The sequence below is a fragment of the Capsicum annuum genome, chromosome 10 (genome assembly GCF_002878395.1).
Source record: "Capsicum annuum cultivar UCD-10X-F1 chromosome 10, UCD10Xv1.1, whole genome shotgun sequence".
In the NCBI taxonomy this organism is placed as follows: Eukaryota; Viridiplantae; Streptophyta; class Magnoliopsida; order Solanales; family Solanaceae; genus Capsicum; species Capsicum annuum.
The window spans coordinates 209,119,379-209,130,521 of record NC_061120.1 but is presented as its reverse complement, the minus strand read 5'-3'; the positions used below and the strand labels follow the sequence as shown (position 1 = coordinate 209,130,521).

At 38.4% G+C, this 11,143-nt stretch overlaps 1 protein-coding gene across 1 annotated transcript in view; it reads left to right on the top strand.

The window, feature by feature from the left end:
* Positions 1 to 3,401, top strand: part of LOC124887888 (uncharacterized mitochondrial protein AtMg00810-like) — a 5,736-nt gene extending 2,335 nt beyond the window's left edge. Inside the window, exon 2 of the mRNA XM_047397814.1 lies at positions 3,164 to 3,401. Coding sequence (XP_047253770.1) covers positions 3,164 to 3,401 — 238 coding nt within the window. The remainder of the gene's footprint in view (positions 1 to 3,163) is intronic.
* Positions 3,402 to 11,143: the final 7,742 nt, after the last annotated feature.

Here is an 11,143-nt window from a genome sequence, read left to right as displayed (position 1 = left end):
CCTAAATAATAAATGTAGATAGATCATCTAACTTTCGAAAATAATAAATCATATGTTAATTAAATTGGTAGAAGTTATACCTCAATTATCTGTGTTCTTTTGGAACTTAGAATCTTTTTTAATCGAAATTGCATTGTTCCCGGCGAGGTCACAACATTTCAAACATAAATTATGATAGAATCTCAAAAATTAAGGATAGAATCTAAAAATATGATCCACTACCAGAAATTAGATCTATGGCGACGGTTGTAAAACCGTTCCAATAGACCAAAAAACCGTTGCCATAGACCTATCACAACGGTTCTACTAGTGTCCCATAGGTGGGCGTTGCGATAGGTCTATTGCAACGGTTTCTGCGACGGTTTTCTAAACCGTCTCCATAGGTAGAGCTATGGTGACAGTTTCTAGAAACCATTGCCATAGATAGACCTATTACGACGGTTATTTATTGAACGACTATTTTCATCTATTGCGACGGTTTATAACCGTTGCAATAGATGATATTGCAACGGTTACTAACCACTGCAATAGCAGCTATTGTGACGCTTTTGTTGTTCTGTTACAATGCTTTTTACTACCTATTACAACTGTTTCATTACATATTGGAACGCCTATTTTCATCTATTGCAACGGTTACGAACCGTTGGAATAGACTCTATTGCAATGACATTAAACCGTTGCCATCGCATCTATTGCGACGCTTTTGTTATTCTGTTGCAACCCTTAATAAATTATAACACAATATATACACATCACAAAACAAAATCATTCATTAATAATCTCATAAATCAAAATATGCAACAAGCTAGTAATTTAAACCCAAAAGTAAAATGTAATCAAGTTCAAAATGATTAGTTAAGTTTTTACACTGAAGCAAGTTCAAGTCACTGTAACGCCCCGCATTTTGGGCTACAATATAGACAATGATTTCGTTGAGTTGATAATCCCGAAGCCATAAATCCTATGAAAATATGGCATGTTAATTATTTGTGTAGTATGTGAATCCATTCAAGCTTGAATTTAGACAGTAGAGGTCCTTTGACTCAAGGATGAGTTGAAAACTACTTCGATCGATTAAGTTTAAGTGGACATTATAATTTGTGTCAACTTCTATCGACCATGACTTTCTGTATATGTCGAATTAGAGAGCCTACTATGTGTAAAATGATAGGTTTTTGTGTTAGCTTTACAACGATACCAATTTTTTCTAAAAACCGGAACCCGAGAAAGAAGTTATGGCCTTTGAAAGTAGTATGCGTCGCCTAACCAATCGCACATGGCCACTGGAAAGCATATGCAATAGCATAGGTGGTGCCTATGTAAAATAGGCGATAGCATAGGCGGCGCCTATGTAATGGTTTCAAGTGACTTTAACACTCCATTTTTGGGGCAAAATGGTCCTTTTCCCACCCTTATTTATTCATAAACACGAAATTTAGTTCCCGAAGACCCCAAAATATACCTTCATTCATCAAAAATTGCTCAAGAACTCTCCTTAGGGTTTCAAAATAAAAATCCAAGCAACTCAAGATTCAATCGTGGGTTTTGGAAACTAATTGCATATTTGGAATCCTCTCAACGTAGGCTTCAAGAAGAACCTAATATTTGTAGTAATCGAGGTATGTGGGGTTCTCCTAAAATCTCACGGGTTTAGTTTTATGAACATGCATGCTTTTAAATGGGGGTTTTCAATAAAATGCTAATAATTTGCTTTTAATATGATTTCTAAGTCATTTTTTGAATGTCATGGGAATTGTTTGCCTATATACTTCAATGTTTGAAACCATGCATATGTGATTTGAGATTTTCCATGAAAGTTTGATAAATATGAATGATAAATTGCTTTCAAATTTCCATGATAATTTTTTGATACCCCATATAATGTTGTGACCAACAAAAGAGAGCATGAATTTGAAATGAATATTATTCACTACTTGTAAATGATGAAGCATCTTGATTTTTACATGATTATGCACATGTTGATATGATATTGATGACTTGAAGGTCGGGTATGACGATACCCTACAGAATATGATACGTGATTGAAACAGATAAAATTTGAATGCATTGATTTTTCATGAGATAGGTGGATACCTAAAGAAGGCGTTTAAGTGTAAGGGCTCATCTTTGGAAACCGTTTTTGCCAACATGGGGATTTGGTACCCTGCTTTGTCATCTTGCGTACCTGACTTTATGTTATCCCCAAATTGGGATTATGGTTAGGAGCCCTGCTTTGTGATCTTGTGCACTATCATTGGGTCGAGACACCTTGCTGTGAAATCTTGTGTTTCTTCTCCTCACGTATACTCTAATCTCGGGGGCAACCGAGGTTTGACAGTTGGTGTAAATGTGATATGTAGGGTATTCCACCTAGCTAAGCTGCATTATATTATTGTTGAAAACAATTACATTATGCCTATGTATTTTCAAATGACTTGATATGAAACTGCTTTATAATAGCTCTCACTTATATTTTGTAAAATATTGTATTTTTGTGTTTTTTTTATATCTCTGCGTACCAGTACTTTTGTATTCACCCCTTCCTCCCAAGTTCGGAGGTGCAGTCTAGGGGTCCAGAAAATCAGTAGATTCCTCGGACAGATTTGCAGAGTCACTTGGTGAGCCTTATATATTTTGGAAGGCCTGATTATCTGGCAGTATCATTTATCATTTATTAGTTTTGGGTCTACTAGGGGCCTTTTCCCAGTTTTCAGATAGACATTTGTTTCAGTCATGTATTAGAGATTTCATAGATGCTATAGAGATGTTGTTTGAGATTGTGGGACATTATTCCATATTATTGCTTTCATATGACTCTTGACCATACGTCCGTGATGTTATTTATCTTCAGCATTTCTTTATCATATGAGTTATGTGCATGATTACCAGACAGATAGGGGTGTCTCGAGCCTTCATGGTTTGGGATACTCGTCACAGCCAGGGCCCCAATTCGGGTCATGAAAAACTTGGTATCAAATCATGGTTCATGGTCCCAGGGTGTCTGCGAAATTACATTGGGTAGAGTCCTGTTTATGGGTGTGTAGTGTGCCACACTTATAAGCAGGAGGCTGCTATAAGTTTAGGAAATATTTCCCTTTTTTGTGATTTAGTTCGTGCTTCAGAGTTTGAACTGTCCCCTAATCAATGATCTCTTGTATTCCAGAAACACAGTTATGCCTCCCCGTCGCATCATTGACCAGAATGCTCAGACAGATGAGGTCCATCCCACCCATGGGATGCAGACCCACAATAGAGTTCCTACTCCAGAACCTGTCCCTACTTTAGAAGTCCCTCCAGTCCTGACCAGTCCTCCTCAGGCTCCGCAGACTAATGTCAACCGTCCCCCAACTACTAAGGGAGATATTTCAAATGTAGAATTCAGACGGTCTATTCAAATGTAGAAGATGTTAGGTCAGCATCTGTTACGTCTGAGGCTACTAGGGTTAGACATTTCATGAAGATAAACCCACCTAAGTTCACTAGCACCAAGGTGGAGAAAGATCCACATGAGTTTGTGGATAAGGTTTAAGGGGTGGAAGTAGCAACTTATTAGCTCAACGATGTTGCAAATCAGTGGTATGTCGACTGGGAGGATGCAAAAGGTGAAGTGCTGAGCCCACAGTTTGGGGCGAATTTGCGGAAGTTTTCCTTGATCGATTCTTTCCTCTGGAGTTGAGGGTGGCCAAGGTGAAAGAGTTTATGAATCTGAAGCAGGGCAGTATGAGTGTCCAGGAGTACACTTTGAAGTTTAATAAACTAGCCCTCTATGCACCAGAGTTGACTAGTAATATGAGATCCCGGATGAGGAAATTTGCATTCGAACTTGCTGATAACGTGGTACTTGAGTGTCAGGGGGCTATGTTGAATAAGTAGCTAGTCTTTTCTCGGCTGACCGTTCATATGCAACAGATAGAAGAGAAGAAAAATAAAATTTCAGAAACAAGAGAGAAAGACAGGCAAGCAAAGAGATCCAGAACCGCAGATCAGAATCACAGCCAACCACAGAGTGGAAACTGGGGAAATAGATGGAAAAAGAATAAGTCTTGGAGTAATGCACAGTCAGCTGTCAGCGCCCCAGCGCCCAAACCACCAGCAGACAGACGATCGCAGAGTTTTTAGACTCCTAATGGATTTAGAGTCCCAGATACTCAGTCACAGGGCAGTGTGGCCCAATAGCGTCGTACTCATCGACGGTGCGAGACTTGTGGGAAGAATCACTCAGGGAAGTGTTATTTTTGAGGGGATAAATTGTTATACTTGTGGCAAGGTCGGTTACCTTCAGAAAGATTGCCCTTCTGCTGAAGAAAATGCGGGGGGGGGGGGGGGGGGGGACTAAGCCCCAAGCCGCGTTCACGGCTCCTCCTCATAAGGGTGCCCCTTCAGCTACCGAGAACAGTTGCAACTGGTTATATGCTTTGACCAACCACCAGGAGGTGAAAGTTTCCCCAAATGTTATTACTGGTACGTTACAAATCTTTTCCCATGATGTTTATGTGTTACTTGATTCCGGGTCTACTTTATCCTATGTGACCCCTTATGTGGCTGTTGGTTTCAGGTTTGAGCCAAGTGTAATTTTTGAACCCTTTTTTGTTTTCACCCTGGTGGGGGATTCTATTGTTGCTAGGAGGGTGTACAGGGGTTGTGTTGTGACTGTTGGTAGCTGGGATATGCTCGCAAATCTTATAAAGTTAGATATGGTTGCTTTTGATGCTATCTTGGGAATAAATTGGCTCCATTTGTGCTATGCCACATTAGATTGTAGGACTCGAAGGATCACTTTTTCTTTCCCAAAGGAACCAGTGATAGAGTGGGAAGGACATTCTTTAGCCCCCAGAGGGAACTTTATATCCTATCTCAGAGCCCGCAAACTCATTTCTAAAGGTTGCTTGTACCACCTTATCTGAGTTAAGGACTCCAATGCCGAGAGTCTTTCTCTTCAATCTGTTCCCATAGTAAAAGAATTCCCAAAAGTATTTTCAAATGATCTCCCAGGAATACCACCTGATAGGGAGATTGAGTTTGGTATTGATGTGTTGCCAGACACTTGTCCTATTTCCATTCCGCCATATAGATGGCTCCTGTAGAACTAAAAGAGTTGAAAGAACAGTTAGCAGATCTCCTAGATAAGGGTTTTATATGCCCCAGTGTGTCTCCTTGGGGCGCTCCTATACTTTTCATGAGAAAGAAAGATGGTTCCCTTCGTATGTGCATAGACTACCGTCAGCTGAATAAGGTCATGATTAAAAATAAATGTCCTCTTCCTAGGATTGACGACGTTTTTGACCAAGTTCAGGGTGCCAAGTGTTTTTCAAAAATATACCTTCATTTGGGTTATCATCAGTTGAAAGTTAGGGAGTTAGACATACCCAAGACAACTTTCCAAACCTGATATGGTCACGACGAATTTCTAGTCCTTCGGGTTGACTAACGCCCCTACAGCCTTCATGGATCTTATGAATAGAGTATTCCGCCAGTTTCTTGACTTTTTCGACATTGTATTTATTTATGATATTCTGATCTATTTTAAGAGTAAAGAGGATCACGTCAGTCACCTCCAAATTATTCTTCAGAACCTTAAGGATCATTAGCTATATGCCAAATTTTCTAAGTGTGAATTCTCGTTAGATGAAATTGCCTTCTTGGGGCATATTGTGTCCAATGATGGGATAAGAGTGGATCCCCAGAAAGTTGAGGCAGTGGGAAAATGGACCAGACCCATGACTTCAACCGATATTCGGAGCTTCTTGGGTTTGGCGGGGTATTATAGAAGGTTCGTAGAGAGTTTTTTCTTCCATAGCTACTCCACTCACTAAATTGAATCAGAAAAGGTAAAGTTTGTGTGGTCTGATCTGTGTGATAATAGTTTTGAGAAGCTGAAAGAAAAATTGTCCACTGCTCTTGTTTTGACCCTTCCCGAGGGTGTAGATGGCTTTGTGGTATACTGTGATGTGTCCCGTGTGGGACTTGTTTGTGTGTTTATGCAACATGGTAAGGTAGTGACTTATGTATCTAGGGAGTTAAAGGTGCACGAGCGGAACTACTCCACCCATGATTTGGATTTAGTGGTTGTGGTGTTTGCACTTAAGATTTGGCGGCACTACTTGTACAGTGTTCACGTTGATATCTTTACTGGCCATAAGAGTCTGCAGTATGTTTTCTAACAGAAAGAATTAAACCTCAGGTAAAGACGCTGGATAAAGCTTCTAAAAGACTATGATATAAGCTTGCATTACCATCCGGGCAAGGAAAATGTTGTAGCCGACACCCTCAGCAGGTTGTCTATGGGTAGCCTTTCTCATGTAGAAAAAGGAACAAAAGAGATGGTGAATGATATTCACTGTCTTGCAAATCTGGGAGTACGACTCTTAGATTCCGAAGATGGAGGGGTGATTGTTCATGAGTTAGCTAAGTCATCCCTTTGTGCTGAAGTTAAGGAGAAACAAGTTGAAGATCTCATCTTAATGCAAATCAAGAAAGATGTGCGTCAACAAAAGGTTATGTCATTTGAAATTGGTGGTGATGGTATTCTGAGATTTTAGGATAGGTTGTCTGTTGTGAATGTTGATGGACTACGGGAAACAATCCTTGATGAGGCGCACACTTTGAGGTATGTCATTCACCCAGGCTCTACTAAGATGTACCATGATCTGAAAACCTTGTATTGGTGGAATAACATGAAACATGATGTAGCTGATTTCATGTCCAAGTGTTTGAACTGTCAACAAGTGAAGGTAGAACATATGAGGCCAGGTGGTACTTCCCAAGAGATAGCCCTGCCTTTATGGAAGTGGGATATGATAAACATGGACTTCATTACAGGACTTCTGAGATCCCAAAACTAGTATGATTCTATATGGGTGATTGTAGATTTGTTGACAAAGTTAGCCCACTTTTGGCCTGTAGGGACTAATTATTTGGGAGAGGGTTATGCTAAGATTTAAATTGAGAAGATAGTTCGGTTGTATGGGGCACCAGTGTCCATTATATCCGATAGAGGTGCGCAGTTTTCATCTCAGTTCTGGAGATCTTTTCAAAAGGGTTTAGGTACATAAGTGAATTTGAGCACAACTTTCCACCCTCAGATGGATGGGCAAGCTGAGCGTACAATTCATACCCTCGAGGATATGTTGAGGGCATGTGTCATTGATTTCAAAGGTAGTTGGGTAGATCACCTTCCAATGATTGAATTTTCTTACAATAATAGTTACCATGCTAGCATCAAGATGGCTCTTTTTGAGGCTTCGTATGGGAGGAGATATAGGTCTTCGATAGGATGGTATGAAGTGGGTAAGACTCAGTTGTATAGGCCTGATCTAGTTCATCAGGAGATGGAGAAAGTGAAGATCATTAGAGAATAACTCAAGACTGCTCAGAGTCGTCAGAAGTCCTATGCCAATGTTCGGAGAAGAGAATTAGAGTTTGAAGTTGGCGATTGGGTGTTTCTCAAGGTTTCTCCTATGAAAGGAGTTATGCGATTTGGAAAAAGGGGTAAATTGAGCCCTTGCTATTTAGGGCCATATCAGATTCTGAGAAAGATTGGTGCAGTTGCTAATGAGCTAGAATTGCCTACTGGTTTGGGTTTTGTTCATCCGGTATTCCATGTATCCATGTTGAAGAAATACATTGGAGATCATTCTTTGGTATTTCTAGTAGAGGGTGTAAAAGTGACAGATTCTTTGTCTTACGAAGAAAAGCCCGTTGAAATTTTAGATGTCCAAGTTCGAAAGTTGAGGAGCAAAGAGATAGCCTCAGTGAAGGTATTGTGGAGGAATCAAAAAGTTGAAGAAGCAACTTGGGAGTCAGAAGATGACATGAGAATTAGATATCCCAATTTGTTTCCTTAGATGGATAATGAGACAGAAGGTACTATTCCTATCTTATCTTTCCTAGTCCTTATTATGCTTGAAATTGTATCTATCTGTGTCTCGCATCATCATTCGGGGACGAATGATCCTAAAGGGGGAATAATGTAATGCCCCGCAGTTTGGGCTATAATATAGACTATGATTTTGATGAGATCATAATCCCGAAGCCATAAATCATATGCCAATAAGGCATGTTAATTATTTGTGTAGTATGTGAATCCATTCAAGGTTGAATTTAGACCGTAAAGGTCCTTTAACTCAAGGACGAGTTGAAAACTACTTCGATCGATTAAGTTTAAGTGGACATTATAATTTGTGTCAACTTCTATCGACCATGACTCTTTGTATATGTCGAATTAGAGAGCCTACTATGTGTAAAATGATAGGTTTTTGAGTTAGCTTTCCAACGATACCAATTTTTGCTAAAAACCGGCACCCGAGCAAGAAGTTATCGCCTTTTAAAATAGTATGCGTTGCCTAACCAATCGCACATGGCCACTAGAAAGAATATGTGATAGCATAGGCAGCGCCTATGTAAACATAGGCGATAGCATAGGTGGCGCCTATGTAATGGTTTCAAGTGACTTAAACACACCATTTTTGGGGCAAAATGGTCATTTTCCAACCCTTATTTAGCCATAAACACGAAATTCAATTCCCAAAGACCCTAAAATACACCTTCATTCATCAAAAATTGCTCATGAACTCTCCTTAGGGTTTCAAAATAAAAACCCAAGCAACTCAAGATTCAACCATGGGTTTTAGAAACTAATTGCATATTTGGAATCTCTCTCAATGTACGCTTCATGAAACACCTAATATTCGTAGTAATCAAGGTACGTGGGGTTATCCTAAAATCTCATGGGTTTAGTTTTATGAACATGCGTGCATTTAAATGGGGATTTTCAATAAAATGCTAATAACTTGCTTTTAATATGATTTCTAAGTCATTTTTTGAATGTCATGGGAATTGTTTGCCTATATACTTCAATGTTTGAAACCATGCATATGTGATTTGAGATTTTCCATGAAAGTTTGATAAATATGAATGATAAACTGCTTTCAAATTTTCATGATATTGTTTTGATATCCCATATTATGTTTTGACCAACAAAAGAGAGCATGAATTTGAAATGATTATTGTTCACTACTTGTAAATGATGAAACATCTTGATTTTTACATGATTATGCACATGTTGATGTGATATTGATGACTTGCAAGTCGGGTATGACGATACCCTACAGAATATGATATGTGATTAAAACAGATGAAATTTGGATAAATTGATTTTTCATGAGATAGGTGGATACCCGAAGAAGGCATTTGAGTGTAAGGGCTCATCATTGGAAACCGTGTTTGCCGACATGGGGATTTGGTACCCTGCTTTGTGATTTTGCATACCTGACTTTATGTCATTCCCAAATTGGGATTATGGTTAGGATACCTTCTTTGTGATCTTGTGCACTACCATTGGGTCGAGACACCCTTCTGTGTTATCTTGTGTGTCTTCCCTTCATGTATAATCTAACCTCGGTGGCAACTGAGGTTTGACAGTTGGTGTAAATGTGATATGTAGGGTATTTCACCTAGCTCAGCTGCATTGCATTATTGTTGAAAATAATTACATTATGCCCATGTGTTTTCAAATGACTTGATATGAAACTTCTTTATAATAGCTCTCACTTATATTTTGTAAAATATTGTATTTTTGTGTTTTTTTTATATCTGTGTGTACCAGTACTTTTGTATTGACCCCCTTCCTCCTAGGTTCGGAGGCGCAGTCTAGGGGTCCAGAAAATCAGTAGATTCCTCGGACAGATTTGCAGAGTCACTTGGTGAGCCTTCTATATTTCGGAAGGCCTGATTATCTGGCAGTATCATTTATCATTTATTAGTATTGGGTCTACTGGGGGCCTTGTCCCAGTTTTCAGATAGAAATTTATTTCAGTTAGCTAGTGAAGAGGCAAATCAACCAATCATGGTTAGAAAGAAATACAAACATCCAAATGTGAGATGATAAAACTTAAAGAACAATTGAAATTGCCAAAAGAGAAAACTGCAGCTTCACATTTATATAGGTCTAACATATATGTGATCCAGTTAGCATGCAGTTCCACAGTTCAAAAGAGAAACACATTCCAAGATGAAAAAACTTGATTATTCTCTAGTCTAAAAATTAGATGTCCTATAATGCTGAAGCAACAGCACTTCCAAAATCACATAATACTATTTTTGAGTTTCAATTGTCATAGCCTATACGTACCAATATATTTACTTATTTAACATGTTTAACAAAATAAACCTTACACAAACCTCTCTTCTATCAAATCAAAATCAGATATGTTTAATGATTAATAGAGAACACAATACACGACGGAAAGTTGAAGATGACCTGAAATTAATTGATGTAGGATCATTGTGAATAGAAGACAGCAAATATTCTATAGTACAAATGTAAAAAACAAACAGTAAAACGAACAACTGAAACTGTTGGCAAACTTGACAAAGGCCTAATAGCTCCTGTTGATGTTGTTCCATGCATTGGTACTTTACAATGATCTACATTCTACGATATGAGATATTTGATAGAGATTAAGGTTATAAGGTTATAAAGTTTACTAATATAAGGTTATAAGGTTAAACTGTGTTTGTTAAGGTTATAAGGTTGTTTACTAATATAAGGTTCTTAACGGTGATTATAAGGTTAAACGGTGGCCGTTAAGGTTATAAGATTGTTTACTAATATAAGGTTGTTTACAAAACGGTGGTTATAAGGTTAAACGGTGGCCGTTAAGGTTATAAGGTTAAACGGTGGCCGTTGAGGTTATAAGGTTATTTACTAATATAAGGTTATAAGGTTAAACGGTGGTTGTTTATAATATAAGGTTGTTTACTTAACGCTGGTTATAAGGTTAAATGGTGGTCGTTAAGATTATAAGGTTATAAGGTTGTTTACTCATATAAGGTTATAGGTTAAGCGGTGGCAATTAAGGTTATAAGGTTGTTTACTTAACGGTGGTTATAAGGTTAAACTATGGCCTCTAAGGTTATAAGGTTATAAGGTTAAACGGTGGCCGTTAAGGTTATACGGTTGTTTACTAATTTGAGGTTATAAGGTTAAATAGTGGTCGTTAAGGTGATAAGGTTGTATACTAATATAAGTTTGTTTACTTAATGGTAGTTATAAGGTTAAACATTGGCCGTTATGGTTATAAGGTTATAAGGTTAAACAGTGGCCGTTAAGGTTATAAGGTTATTAGGATAAACGGTGGCCGTT